This window comes from Eumetopias jubatus, unplaced genomic scaffold, assembly GCF_037043125.1.
Source record: "Eumetopias jubatus isolate StellerSeaLion01/CBP00866 unplaced genomic scaffold, mEumJub1_p1.0 scaffold_4, whole genome shotgun sequence".
In the NCBI taxonomy this organism is placed as follows: domain Eukaryota; kingdom Metazoa; phylum Chordata; class Mammalia; order Carnivora; family Otariidae; genus Eumetopias; species Eumetopias jubatus.
In genome coordinates this window covers 11,627,132-11,641,370 of record NW_028274810.1, presented here as the reverse complement: position 1 = coordinate 11,641,370, position 14,239 = coordinate 11,627,132, and the positions used below count along the sequence as shown (strand labels likewise).

Here is a 14,239-nt window from a genome sequence, read left to right as displayed (position 1 = left end):
CGGGCATCTTGTTGATAGAAGTAACTTCTCCCATCAGTTTCCATTCCCTTAATAGTAGCCGTGAATTTGCGATGACAGACCAGAATTCAGCTATGTAACGGGCACTTAAGATTAGAGGCAGGGAACTTGGAATTGATGTACCCAGTGAGCAAAGGTGGAAGGACTTCTGGGAATTCCTGGTGGGGACAGGAATATAAACGTAAATGAGGTGTGATTCCTGCAATCAAGGAGTTCACGGTCGAGCAGGAGAAACAGGTGTTCTCCTGGCTTCACATCGGGCGGTAAATGCTGTGAAGACAGTGTGCTTACAGGGCCAGGTGAGATCTCACAGAGGTGATATTCTGAACGGGAGATGAAGTGGGAAGACACGAGTGCCCAGGTGATGAGTCTGGGTAGTAGCTTATGAGCAATAAAAAGTTACCATAAGTTTTGAAGCAAGGCAGAGGCTTGTTTCAGTTGATATGCTAGGACTGGATTCCAGGAAGCGGGGAGTGCACATGGGTTTGGTAAGGAGATCAGCAAGGAGGAGCAACCTAAGTAGCTTGTCAAGCTAAATAGGAAAATAAAATTCATGATAGTAATTTAAAAGAGCAGCAAATTTCCAGGTCCCCTCCCCCCCAAAAAAAGTTCATACTCCACTCTTCCTAGAGCACTTGACTTGAAAGCATTGAACATTTTTGCTAAGTAAGGTCAGTATTTCAGAATATATACTTTAAGAGAAATAGAGTCCCAAATAAGACTTTATCATTTTGATGATTATGATAATGATAATAGAAACATTTATATAGGGAGTATAATATGCCAGGCGCTGTTTGACTCTTGTTTAATACGATAACCCCATGAGGTGGCTATAATTCGCTTTTTATGGATGAGATGATTAGAAGCACAGAGAAGGTAAGTAATTTCCTCAAGAACACACAGCTAGTAAATGATGAGTCAGGCTTAACCCCTGCCAGTCTTGGTGCAGAGTTCATGGTCTTATTCACTAAGCTAGGCTCCCTCTCTGATGTTTTGAATATCCTGTGTTTAATATTATGGACAGGATAAAACATTCGAAAGTTCCAGCTTTACAAATATGAGTGTGACAGCCTTAAGAGTCTCTCCTAACTGTTGCTTCCCGTGACTTGGCATCTCGATGCAGCCAGTTATGAAACCTGCCTTCAGGGAGGTCTGGGGCTGCTGGCGATGATACAGAAAGAAATGGTACCTTTCTCCCCCTGCATTTGTCCCCTCAGAAAACAGAAGCAGCGAAGTCTTCGCAGACATTTGTCAGCACTCGGGATGGTTCTGGAAGTTTGTCTTAGGTGTCCGTGTCAGGCAGAATAATCGCTCCAACATTAAAAGACGTGGTGGGTTCACAGACCTGTGTGTGGTTTGCAGACTGGCGTCTGTGTCCCAGCACTCCTGAGAGCCGCCTTTGTCATCTAGAGCTGTTTACCAGTTTCAGGGGTGTGCTCCGGAAGCCCATAGTGTAGGCTACAGGATAGTTCCTGGAGCTCTGTCCCCTAGGTAATATTGTCCAGTGTGTACTTTTCTGATTTTCATGTTGTATGGATGACCCAAAGTACAGGATTCCTGTTCTCTTCAAACATAAGCATTCCTCAAAGCCACAGGGGGAAGAAAACGTTACTGTTCCGATTCCAGACATGCCTGCTGACGGCCGTGCTGCTCGTGCTGCAGTCACTACAGTCAGGAAGGCTATAACCACGTGGTCTTGTCTCACCTTCGCAGACCACTCGGCCTTTACGTGTTTATGTGCAAAGTCTTATTTTTATTGTTTTCTCACTCGAACAGAGCATCATGGTCCGCCTTCAGGAACAAACTCCGCCAGGCAGAGCCCTGCCCTGCAGCACAGAGCCATGGGGCAGTCCCAGACCAACCACACAGCTGGGGACAGGTGAGGCTGCTCTCCCCAGCTTTGGGTTTTTTTGTCTCATCGCCCCACCCTTCAGCACCCAGCCCCACCCGCACCCCCACACAGGTACCCCTTCAGATGCGCTCCTACACCCTGCACCCCCTCAGGACCTCATCCCTCCTCCAGCCGCATCCCCAGGGCGCAACGTAATTACCAGCCGTGCCTGACGAATGGGGGTTAGAAAACAAGAAGGGACAATAGCGCCTGGCTGTGCTCCTCTAGGCCCTCCTCATTTTGGTGGGGGCCCAGGCCCACGTGCCTGCTCTCTCCTCAGACTGCTTGAGCAGACCAGAGCAGTGTTTGCACGTATTTCTTTCTTCTCTCGTTGAGAATACTAGCCATGCAACAAAAACGAGATTTCCAGAAACTCAGCGTTGGGGCACTGGCACTGCCGGAGAGCCGTTTCTCACGGACGACGTCCGCTCATCGGCCCCCGGGGTCAGTGACCTGACTGCAGTTTTCCTTGCTATGAACTGCACCGAGACGCCCTTAAAACAAAGACCAAACCAAACCAGTGTGGGGTGTTGAGAGACTGGCTGCTGGAGTTAACAACCAGATTTGCCCAGCATCTCCGGGTCTAGGCATGGCCTGTCTTCACGGCGGTTTGTCCAGAGAATGGCCAGCTTCAGCTTTGAAAAGAAATTAATTCGCCTTTACTTTCAAACTGGTTTCATTTCCTCAGTTCAGAGAGTGACTGGATTTCTCTCTCGTAGAAGTGCTCTAGAAGGTGAAATCGGGAAAGATGTCCCCACTTCTTACAGACATTCATGGTCTGACCACAAGCACCTTGCCCAGCCTGACACGGCAATGATTTCGATTGTAGGCACCCGGCACAATCAGGTAAACGGATACCACACCCCCCAACCCAGATATGGACTGTTATTTTCAGTTGCTACATCGCTGACGCTGGTGAATTTTTATTACAGATCAGTTCAGACACATTTGTTCCCAAGATTAATAATTCTTGAGGACTTGCTGTGTGTTTGGCATCCCATTAGCCTCCATGAGAGAACGTAAAAGAGTGAAAAAGTTTACCCTGTAATTGGAGAAATGTACACCCTGGGTCCGGTACTTAGCAATAGCAGTGTTTGAGTTCACCAAAGGAGGGTTTCGATTTTTTTTTTCCCCATGGAAAATTCGTCAAAATCTCCTTAAAGGAAGCATTTCCCCAAAGTCTATTCTCTGATCGTCCTGTTGCACATTGACCAACTAGTAGAGAAAACATGTGATCTTCAGCTTAATTTAGACTGCATTTATAAAGTAGCTGTTCAACCAAAACTTTCATTCCTTTCTTATGATATAGAAATGCATATTGAGTGTATAAGTCATAATGTCCCAGCTCTAAAAGTAGTCTTTCTTCAAGCTGTCAATAAAGCAGCCCACGAGAACTTGTTTTTCTTATACTTCTTTCTCTCCCAGAGCCTTGGTTGTTACCCAGTGGAGCTGGAGAGAGGCCCCCGGGGCTTTGGGTTCAGCCTCCGCGGGGGGAAGGAGTACAACATGGGGCTGTTCATCCTGCGTCTTGCTGAGGAGGGCCCCGCCATCAAAGACGGCAGGATTCACGTGAGTTGGCTTCCTTCCGCGACCTTTGCTTCTGGCTCCAGACTGGAAATGACTGAAAATAGATGATCAAAGGGAGTGCAGAAACCTCCCAAAGCTAAGTAGCAAAGTTTTCTGTCATTAGACCTGAAAGCAGCTGCTCTTTGTTCCACTTTCCGATGCCTGGTGATTTCATGGCCTCGCTCTGGTGTCCTAGGCGATACCGCACTGATGCTGTTTTTACCGTCTTGACTTTGGGCAATAAGGAAACTTAGTTTTTACTTACACCGTCAACGTTTGAGGGCAAATGGGTTCGTAAATAAAATATACTTTCATCTTATTAAAAGTCTTGGAAAAGCCAGGATAAAACAGAATCTTCAACTTCTTCCCAGAAATAATAGGCCCAGGATTATTTTTTCCTCTTAGCTACCCACAGAGATAGCCAGAGATCAAAAAGCATGACTCCCCCAACCTTTACTATTATTTGAAAGACTAGAATTCACTTGGGTAATGGTCCGTCCTAGGTGTTCTCAACTCTGAAACCCCGTAGCTTTGTACCGGGGCACTGCAGACCAGACTGTCTATGCATCTGCACATAAGGTATTTTCGCCCTGCCTCTGAATGTTACTTCAAGAGGAATGTTATGTAGGGGACATGTGTTGGCCTCGATTTTTAAAAAAACAATTCACTGGTACTGTTAGGTGATACATTCGAAATTTTAAATTCTAGACAGCCTTCCCCCTACTGCTCAAGAGAACTTTGGATTTCCTCCCTCTCCTACCCGTAGGCAACAGGGAAGATAATTTTTGTTTAAAAATCAGATGGTATGTTCTAATAATGTTTGGAAAAGGCTTCCAGGTGATTGCAGTTTTGAATTTTCCACATCACTGCCCCACTCCCATTACTCACTTGGTAAACATGTGTTAAGTGTTTACCCAAAGCTTTTATGAATGAGTACTGAATGAGCTGGGAGAAGTGGGGGGGGGGTCCCTAAAACAAGATACCACCCTTCCTAAAAATGACCAGACTTGTGCACAAGTTCAAAGAGGTGAGGATGAGTGGAGATCTCACAGAATGGATGGCAGTGGAAAGTGGGTAAGATTTCAGTAGAGAAAGATTGGTCCTTTTTCTTTCCCCTCTTTTTTAAAAATTTGTTTGGGTATACTTTAAATCTGTTGGTTTGTTGTTTTTTTAAAGATTTTATTTATTTATTTGACAGAGACACAGCGAGAGAGGGAACACAAGCAGGGGGAATGGGAGAGGGAGAAGCAGGCTTCCCGCCGAGCAGAGAGCCGGATGTGGGGCTCGATCCCAGGACCATGACCTGAGCCGAAGGCAGATGCTTAATGACTGAGCCACCCAGGCGCCCCAGATCGGTTGGTTTTTTAAAAATCTCCCATTGTAGGGGTGCCTGGGCGACTTAGTTGGTTGAGCATCTGACTCCTGATCTCAGCTCAGGTCTTGATCTCAGGGTCGTGAGTCTGAGCCCTGCATTTGGCATGGAGCCTACTTAAAAAAAAAAAAATCTCCCATTGTATTGAGTGTCATAAAAAAAGGGGGGGGGGCCAAAAACTAGGATATAATTTTAAAACGTTGATTCCAAGTATAACCCTCAGATGCACTAATCTCACTAAACAAATAAAAGGCAAACAGGCCTTGAAGCAGGCAAAGTCTGTTTCTAAGACATACCATTCTTTACAAATGAATGGGAGCTTTGGACTTCCATGATTAAACCAACTCATTTCAAAAGCTCTGATATTTGAAAACAAAAGGAAATAAGCTATTACGATTATGCACAGGTTTGTTCTAAACTCTAAGAAATCAGCTTTTCAGAGAAGCTTTCTTTTTCTGGCTACCAAACTCTCAAAATCTTGACTTGCTAAGGATCATGGGAGCTTTGTTACTGATGACAACTGAGTCTGGGGGCCACTGCCCAAATGAGGAGAGTTTATCTCCAGCAAACTTGCACCGCGGAGCTGCCTCAGCTCCCTCCCCGCCTCACGCGCCCCCCCTCCCTCGCTTGGTCTGGTAGGTTATCTGTACCTATCATGTCAGTATCTTCGGTCCTGGTACTGGGCCTTGAATGGTTATGGTAGATGCTCTGTAGATGTTTGTTGAAAGAGTAGAATGGATGAAAAATACTTATAATGAGGATTGTTTTTCTCAAGATTAGCTCCTGGAACTTACTGCTGCGTAGACGGGACTGGGCTAGATGAAGCAGCTGGGCAGACAGTGTAAGAGTGCGGTTCAGTAAGACAAGGGAAGGTTAGCCTGTCACACAGATGGAAAGGCGTTGAGAGTCAAGGGGATCTCTACATTTAGTGAGTCTCAAGCCGTCCATAAATCTGGTTAAGATCTGGAGAGGAGTGAAAAAGGGTGTTCGGGGCGAAGGGAACGAGATCAGCTGAGTGGGAAAAACTCATATTAGGGGATAGTGTCGGATTTAGTTAGATCTTTACTGTAGGACAGAATCAGATTTAGAAAATGTGGAGTCTGGCGTCTTCCAGGCAGCACGTGTTTCCACTTAGTTTTAGTCTCACAAAAACCCTCTAAGGGAGGTGGCATTATCCCCACTTACTGATGTAAAACTGAGGCTCCAGGAGACTAATCCCTTGCTGGGGTCACTCGGCCTGTGGCGGCCGCGGTGGGACCCCCAGGCTTTGGTCCTGTGAGCCCAGGCCTCGTGCTTCCCACGTCAGGCCCTGGCTGGTGTCTTTCTAGATGGGACTGTTTGGGGGAAGCGTATAGGTTCTCAGGGCCTTCTAAGGTCATGTAAGCAGTGTGCTAGAAATATTATTTTGTAATTTTAATACAAAATGTACATTTTTAGCGGTTGTTGTTAATATAGTAACTTTTTTAAGGAACATAATTTTTCTCTAGCCCCTCTTCCCATGTCTTTTCTCCCTTTGGTTCTCCTATTCTCCTCTTTCCCTCCGATTTCTCTCTCTCCTCTCCTCTGTCCCCCATGATTTTATTTTTCAGTCATACAAACCTGAACTCGAATCATTATTGGTTCTATTTATCAAAAGATGTATTCCTCGATACGTATTCCACATTATCCAAAAGATACATTCCACATGTAAAATTTTTTTTTAATTTTTTTTTTTATAGATTTTATTTATTTATTTGAGAGAGAGAATGAGATAGAGAGCACGAGAGGGAAGAGGGTCAGAGGGAGAAGCAGACTCCCTGCTGAGCAGGGAGCCCGATGCGGGACTCGATCCCGGGACTCCAGGATCATGACCTGAGCCGAGGGCAGTCGCTTAACCAACTGAGCCACCCAGGCGCCCCCACATGTAAAATTTTTAAAAGTAACAGAATTTTCTCAAAGAATGTTCACATTTCTGTCTCAAAGGTGCCATTTTTTAGGTCTCCAGCTCCGTACAATCCAGTAGAGAAGTTTTCCCCCTCTGAGGGCCTGTCTGCCAGAGATCTTCAAGCCTTGGGGTTCTAGCGTCCTTCTCCACAATGTGGTTTTAAAGTTAAACGAAAATGACACCTGGTGGCAAATCTGTTCAATTACAAGCTTTATTGCGATTCATTTGTTGTACTAAAAGTGTAAGAAATAGTCTGCTTAGGACAGTAAATTTAAGCCAGAAAATGTGACTGCAATCAGTGACCTCAGTCATGTTTCACAAGACACACCCAAAGCATGTTCCCAATACTGTCTGCCTTAATTTTCATTTCTCTAATAATCAGCAGGATTTTATACCCAGTACTAACTTAGTATGTGTATTTCCTCATGCAAATAATTTTTCTTCAGTCACTTATTAGGGAAATCTGGGTATTGACTTTTGTCTCACATATATTCTAGATATAAGCTTTTTATTAATTGTGTATGATTTTTTTCCATCCTATGTTTATTATTTTAACAATCCTTTTTCTATGTTCAATCTATCTAGCTTGATAGCCTCCATTTCTTCAAGAGACTCCTCTTTTATTTTTTTCCATAAATATGAAGCAAAACAATCTCATTTCTTTCTCATAGTTGACTTGACATTTTTTGCAATGTAGAGAGTGGGCTCCAGCCTCAGGTAAACCTTCATCCGGATGCACTTGAAGTCTTTTTTGGCAAGACGGGGAGATAGAGAACTTGAAAAGTAACATTTGTCTTGGTTTGGTGTGTAATCGGGTTTTCTCTCATTAAATCCTCCCCGGTGCCCCAAGATATTATCCCCACTTAACAGGGAGGAACCAGAGACCACCCAGCCAGCAGAAGGAAGAGCCAAGAGTGAACCACAGACGTTAGGACGCCAAAGCCCAGCTTCCTGGCCCCTGTGCTTTGTGCTATCTGTGGATACAGACTTCCCCCCCAGCCTCTGTTAAATAAGTACTGGGCCATCTTGTGTTGTGTTATTTCTGGATCATTTTAGTAAGCTCTTATAAATATTTGAGCTTCTTGGAATTTCAGTAGTTTTCCATTGTTCAGTTTTTCTCTTTTGAAGCCAGTACCCTTCGTGTGTTTGTCACCTGTTTTAAAACCACTATCATCGTTATCTTTAGGTCCTTTGCAAAGGTTATACTTGACTCATCTGTATTATCCCTTTTTTAAAAAATAACTGTACAGCATTTCCAGTAAACAGCAATGATACTGAGGCATCTTTTTCTGATCCCTAGTTTTATGTTTCTCAGGGAAATCATTTTACATTAAAGTCATGAGTGTAAGCCAGTTATTGGTTTTAAATAAGTATTCATATTAATATATTCTCCAAGCTGCAGTTTTTCAGAGTTTTCGTCTCTGAATATTCCATTTATCAAATGCCTCATACATGTACAGGATGTGTGGGCAACACGAAGGAGTGGGCAGTTCTCCCCGGAGGCCCAGAAAGCCTTCAAAGATGAGGACCCACCTGCCCAGAATTCAGAAAATAAATTCAAGATTCAGCTCAAATTGGAAAGTACCCTTCACAGGTGGATCATTCAGTGACAGCCCTGTAGTATCAGGTGGATTAGAGAGACCTCACCTCCTGTGGCACTTATCCTTCAGTGAGAAAACTCAGAATCTGATTCATGATTTCAAGGTGCCGGGATCCCGTTTACTAGTCATATAAAACTTTCTCCTGTAGGATTTCCACGGAGTAAATAAAGCTGGCCACTGTCTCTTCCTGTGGCTCTCCTCTGTCCACTCGTCATCAGCCTTAGCACTATGGCACTGTGTACAAGTTACACATCTGACGATTGAGAGTCACTTAGCAAGCTTGGGTGGCTCTAGAGCGGACAGAGCAGAAGTGAAGAAGGATGCATTGTTTCATGTTGTTCCTGTGAATGTTCCCTCTCTAGGTGGGTGACCAGATTGTCGAAATCAATGGGGAGCCTACACAAGGCATCACACATACTCGAGCAATTGAGCTCATTCAGGCCGGTGGAAATAAAGTTCTTCTGCTTTTGAGGCCAGGAACTGGCTTGATACCTGACCACGGTAAGTCACATCGTTCACCTGGAGCTGAAACGTGGCTGATGTGTCAGGGAGGGGACAGCGCAGGAAAGGAAGGGGAGAGACACTTGACTGGCTAGTTCAAAGGTAAACAGCAGAACCGCCTGAAACTAGTTACACAGCATAGGTGTTATACTACTACAAAATAAGCGACTTCAGGCATGATTTTTGTTGGGATGGAATATGTGAAGCAATTTCCATAGAAAACATGTAGTTGCTTTTGTAGAGAAACGTGCCTGTAAAAAAACAAGGCTATCGGAAGCAAGTGATTCAAATGCCATGAAAAATATCTGAAATCTCTTCAAATGCTAAGACCTTTAGGTTTTTCTGGTCGTTTGTCGAAAACAAGTTACTGTGGCCCTACCTGGGGTCAGGGAGTTGGACGTGGGACCATGTCTGGACTCCTGTACTGATCCTCAGCTTCCTGGGTTTCACTGTTTGGTTTTGAAATATCACAGGATTTGAAACTCATTGTTTAATTGAGTGCACTAGCCTGGAAAGAGAGCACCACGCCACTAGGACATGTCCCTTCCAGTCCCTGCCCCCAACCTGGAGAGATTTTGAGGGACAAGTATAGACGTGACCTCCTGCAGTCCCCTTCCAGCCTATAATTCTCTGTGTGATCTTCCACCATCTGCTTGTAAACCATACGTTCCCAGTGACATCTTTGCTAACTGCGCTGATTTTTTTTTTTCTTTTTTTTTTACATAGTCCTAGGCTTTTTCTCTTCCTTCTTCAGGTTTGGCTCCTTCCGGTCTGTGCTCCTACGTGAAACCTGAGCAACATTAAGGCTTTCAGGGCTTTTCTTGGTCTTTCCTTAAAAAGACTTGGTAAATTTGCATGTCTTGTAAATCACTTCCTTCTTTTTTTTTCTATTTAATTAAAAATGATGCTATTAAATACATCCCTTTCTATCTTCTGCACTTTTCAGTTCCCTTTTGACATTAAAGTTGACAGCTTAATGCAAGAAAATTATTTACAAGTGCCCACGAACCTCGTTCTGGCTACCACAGTTGGGTCTCCTTTATTACTGATTTTGCATAGCTGTAGGCTGTATCCTTTGATAACGGCCAAATTAGTGAGCTTCCTGGACCAAGTAATTTGGTCCCATTGTATTATTTATTTCTTCTGACTTTTTCATTGGGCTTTACTGCTTATCATATATGATGTATAAATTCTTCATATCACTAATTATACATAAGTTATTGGAAGAATGACTGTTATTTTGTGTATATTTAACCACCCTACAAGTACAACCACCTCGCGTACAACCACACCTGCCTTTATCGAGAGAGCTCAGCATCTGTACTCAGGCTGTTTGTTTAAGCAGTTAGTCCAATCCAAATGGCTGTCAGAGTTCAGAACTTACTGTTCCTATTTGTAATTCTAAAATGTAATGATGTTCCACTCAAATCCCTTTTTGTAGGTGATTGGGATGTTAATAATCCTTCGTCTTCAAATGTGATTTATGACGAGCAGCCCCCCTTCCCCCCATCTTCCCGTCCTGCTTCCATATTTGAGGAGTCTCCCGTGCCAGTAATTGAAGGCTCTTTAATGAGAGGTCAGACATGTGAAAAGACCGAGGAATTAAAGGATGGTGTGCCTGAAAAGAAAAGCACTTTAAATGAAAATCCGTCTGATAAAAAGCAGCACTCTTTTCTCCAGAAAAATGTGAATAAAAGGGATCCACCCAGCAGTCATGGGCAGAGTGACAAGAAAAATCTCTTCAGAGTAGAAAACGGTGTTACACAAAGAGGCAGATCTGCCAGTCCCAGAAAGTCCGCCGGCCGACATGCAGAAGGACGTTCACACAGGCTTCCCAGTCCTCTACCTACTGACCCCAAAAGAAGACCCAGAGATCGATCACTCAGTCCCAGGAAAGGGGACAGTAAAGGGGGGCAGATGGGCACCAGGCCAGGTTCTGGACAAGATGGCTGCGGAAGAAGCAGAGGACGGTCTTCAAGCCCAAAGAAGCAGCAGAAGACGGAGGGAAGCAAAGGCCGATCATCAGAGTCGGAGAGTCAGGGGGGCGGGGGCCGTGCGAGGGACGGGGCCGAGCAGATCTCCGAGGGCAGAGAAGAATCGGGTGTTGTCCAGAGGGACGCAAAGCAGAGCCAGTCTGGAAAAAACAGAACACGGTCTCCAGAGAAAAAAAGCAAGAGGATAGATGAAAAGTCCCTTCCATCCAAAAAGACTAGTACCGCTGCTAGTAGAGTATTATCTGACAGGGAGAAAGGAAAGAAGGCGGCCTTAGAAGAGACAAGCTCCAGCAAAAAGAAGCCAGGGGAAAATGCCAGAATATCAGACAAGAAGCTGAAGCAGGACCCTGAAGAAAGGATGGTTTTAAACAAAACCCAAGCTCCCCGAGGAAAAGAACAAGAGGCAGCCGATAGAACCAGAGAGAGCGGAGGGTTCCAACCTGAGAGCGCTTCTCCCGTTAAGAAAACACCCATAACTCCAGGGCCCTGGAAGGTGCCAAGTGCAAACAAAGCAGCAGGCACTACTGGTGTGGCCGAGAAACGGCTGTGACCTCCGGTATAAAACAAAGAAAAACAAGTTGTAATCTTTTCTTACTAAAAAGTGGCATTTTTCCAAAACAAAACCCTACAAAGTCATTTTTCCTGAAATTCTGGAACACGACACATTTTGATTTGAGCATCCGGTTAGCCAGGCTGCATGAAGCGCCTTCGGGACCGCTGCCAACCAACCGTCCCCCGGGCAGCCGCCCTCCCGCCTCTGCGGGGGTCCCAAGTGACGCGAGCGGACGTGCACGGCCTGGTCACAGCTCCCTTGATACCTGTGCCAGATTATCTACTGTGTCATGTCTGTTTTATCCATCTCACTCAGCTGTTCCCACAGGAATGAGAAAACTCGGTTTGGCTTGGAAGTCGATATTCTCAATAGCATGCTGCATGTTTACAGAGAGACACATTTGAGTCCTTGCAGAAGAAGGGGTTGTTAGCTCATCATTAAAAGATGGCAGTCGCCTCTTCTAACAGCTACAGGTGATGGCGCAGGCCCAGTTTAAAAATGAAACTCCAAAACATCACTACTGAAAAGAAAAACAAAATGGAGTCAGATAACGACACTCTCTTAGGGTTTTTAATTCGGCTGGATCAGGTATTTCAGGTAACTTACAGATATTACTTACAATTCGATGTTTAAAATGAGCTAGTGCTTTAGGCAATGAAGAGTTCCCCCTCCTGCTGTTATTCTCCAACCCTGATGTGTGGTCTTAGCATCTCAGGTCGGCCTTTTTTCTTCAGTTTATTTTGTTAGGAAACCAGAAAGCAGCATGTGGAAACATTGCTTACTGCTGTTCAGAGAAAAACTACCAGGTTTCTATTTCTGGATATTTGGGTTGGACCTCCTACTACTCATCCGTTAGTCGTTACTACATAGTGCGTACGGGAAGAGTCAAAACATCGTACAGATCGTGAGGGCCTCGATCGCAAGGCACTTTCCCAGATAGAGGACCACGCCTCTGGCAGTAGCTGTCCGAGCTCAGGTGTTTCGAGGCAGGGCCTGCGTTCAGACCTGCTCAGCAAGAGGACCAACGTGGCGGTAGACAGCCCTTGCTAGATCTGATTTCGTTTTAATTTCTAGCTGTGTTAACTTATTTAAAAAACAAGAAAGGGAGACTAGACATCTGCTTAGCTTGTACACATTTTCAGAGTCCTTTGAAAAAATCTCAGTAAAGATGTTTGCTGGGAGGTAGAGACCGTTTTTAGCTCCATAAAAGAGATCCAGGATTTTCAGGCCCCTGTAGCAGCTATGAATAAAGGAACAATCTCAGAACAAAACCATTTTATGGAGTATTTGAACACACCTGTTCTGTCCCCTGGGTTCATCTTGTTCTTGTGAAACATGGTACATCCAGGCCCTGTCCTCTCAGAGTCCAACTGTGAAAGTCTTTAACGTACCAACCGAAGCCACCCTTGTAGCTGAGACATGCTTCCCAGAGTGAGATTTCTGAACTCCCCTTCCATCCGGAACTATATTTACCCACCTATTGTAACTACTTGAATAGAGAAAAATTAGGAGGCTTGATCCATGCTGAGAATTTAGCACCACAGAAATGATTTATTTTCCCTATAGTCCACAATTAGTGATAAAAAAATCCTATTTTTATTGTTAACTGTGACATAACTTCGATGTCATATGTTGTCAGTCTGATGTGGCTCTTTTCTTTCTAAGTAACCTGTCACTGTACTGATTATATACTGACTTAGCAATGTGGCCTTGGAATGCTAAGCAAAATATGGATGTACTGGTTGTAAATGTTTATATATTGTACAGTACCTTTATATATACACACTTGAGGTTCTGATTAGAGAGATCTGTAAATCGCTCGTTATTTTTTATATAGATATTAAAAAAAACAAAAACAAAAAACTGTTCATGGCCTGCATTTCTTTTACTGTTAGGTTTATTTAATGTTGCTTTCCCTTTATAGAGCAAATTCCCATCACAGTCTGAGTCCTCAAATAGATGTTGTTACTCCAAGTCACAAACATTCAAAATCCTACAATCAGGAAGACTTATAATGATGACTTGTTATAGCTTCCTTCTGTCTGTATGTAAACCTTGAAATTAGCTTATCGTTATGCCTGTTCATTATAAAGAAAATAGCTTTGCAAAAATAACTTGCTTCCTACACTGTTGGAGAGAAACGGAGAGAAAAGGACTTGTCTTCTTGGAAGTTCAGTGGAAGTTCTAATGGATAGAGTGGTGTAAGTCCAGTTTACTGTAAGGTCACAAAATTCATCAGACTGTGGCATTTCAGCAGTGAATCTTTTCATTTACTATGGGTTACACTTACTTTCAGAATGCAGTGTTTTGACAGGTTTTGGGCATTAATCATATCAAAAAAAAAATAAATGAAACCCATTTCACAACCATGGTTATTTTACTCTTGCGGGTAAAAAAAAAATTCCTACCATTGCATTAACTTACACTAAAAAACCCATAAACCTGAAGTCCCATAGTGGAGATGCAGGTCATGGCAAAGGCTGTAGAAAGTGGCAGCAAAATAGTTTGGGTGGACATATGTTCTCCCGGAGTTCTGGGATGCTACTGCATTGTCTTGCTACAGATGACAGACTGAGATCGTAGTTACATCAAATTTTATAGACCAAGTAGCTGTTGAACAGGGTCAACTATTTCAGAAGTCTCAGACACAAAAGCATTTGGCTTTTTATTTCTACATGAAAATATCTTGGGTTCTTCCTTTCAGTAGATATTCCCACATAGAAAAAGCCAAATGCTTTTAAACACATGCACAAATGAAGAATTTCGTGGTTAGTATGTCCAACATTCAAAGAGAATATGATTTTTAAAAAGCAAGGAAT

At 43.8% G+C, this 14,239-nt stretch overlaps 1 protein-coding gene across 3 annotated transcripts in view; it reads left to right on the top strand.

Annotated features, from left to right (window-relative positions):
• MAGI3 (membrane associated guanylate kinase, WW and PDZ domain containing 3) overlaps nt 1–13,274 on the top strand; it is a 235,605-nt gene extending 222,331 nt beyond the window's left edge. For 2 of the 3 annotated variants that reach the window (XM_028101903.2, XM_028101901.2), the window contains 5 exons: nt 1,795–1,897; nt 2,629–2,755; nt 3,335–3,478; nt 8,735–8,873; nt 10,315–13,273. In XM_028101903.2, coding sequence (XP_027957704.1) covers nt 1,795–1,897; nt 2,629–2,755; nt 3,335–3,478; nt 8,735–8,873; nt 10,315–11,417 — 1,616 coding nt within the window. In that variant the 3' untranslated portion in view covers nt 11,418–13,273. Of the gene's footprint in view, nt 1–1,794; nt 1,898–2,628; nt 2,756–3,334; nt 3,479–8,734; nt 8,874–10,314 lie in introns of all 3 variants that reach the window. The other variant, XM_028101902.2, reaches the window with a different exon arrangement.
• Nucleotides 13,275–14,239: the final 965 nt, after the last annotated feature.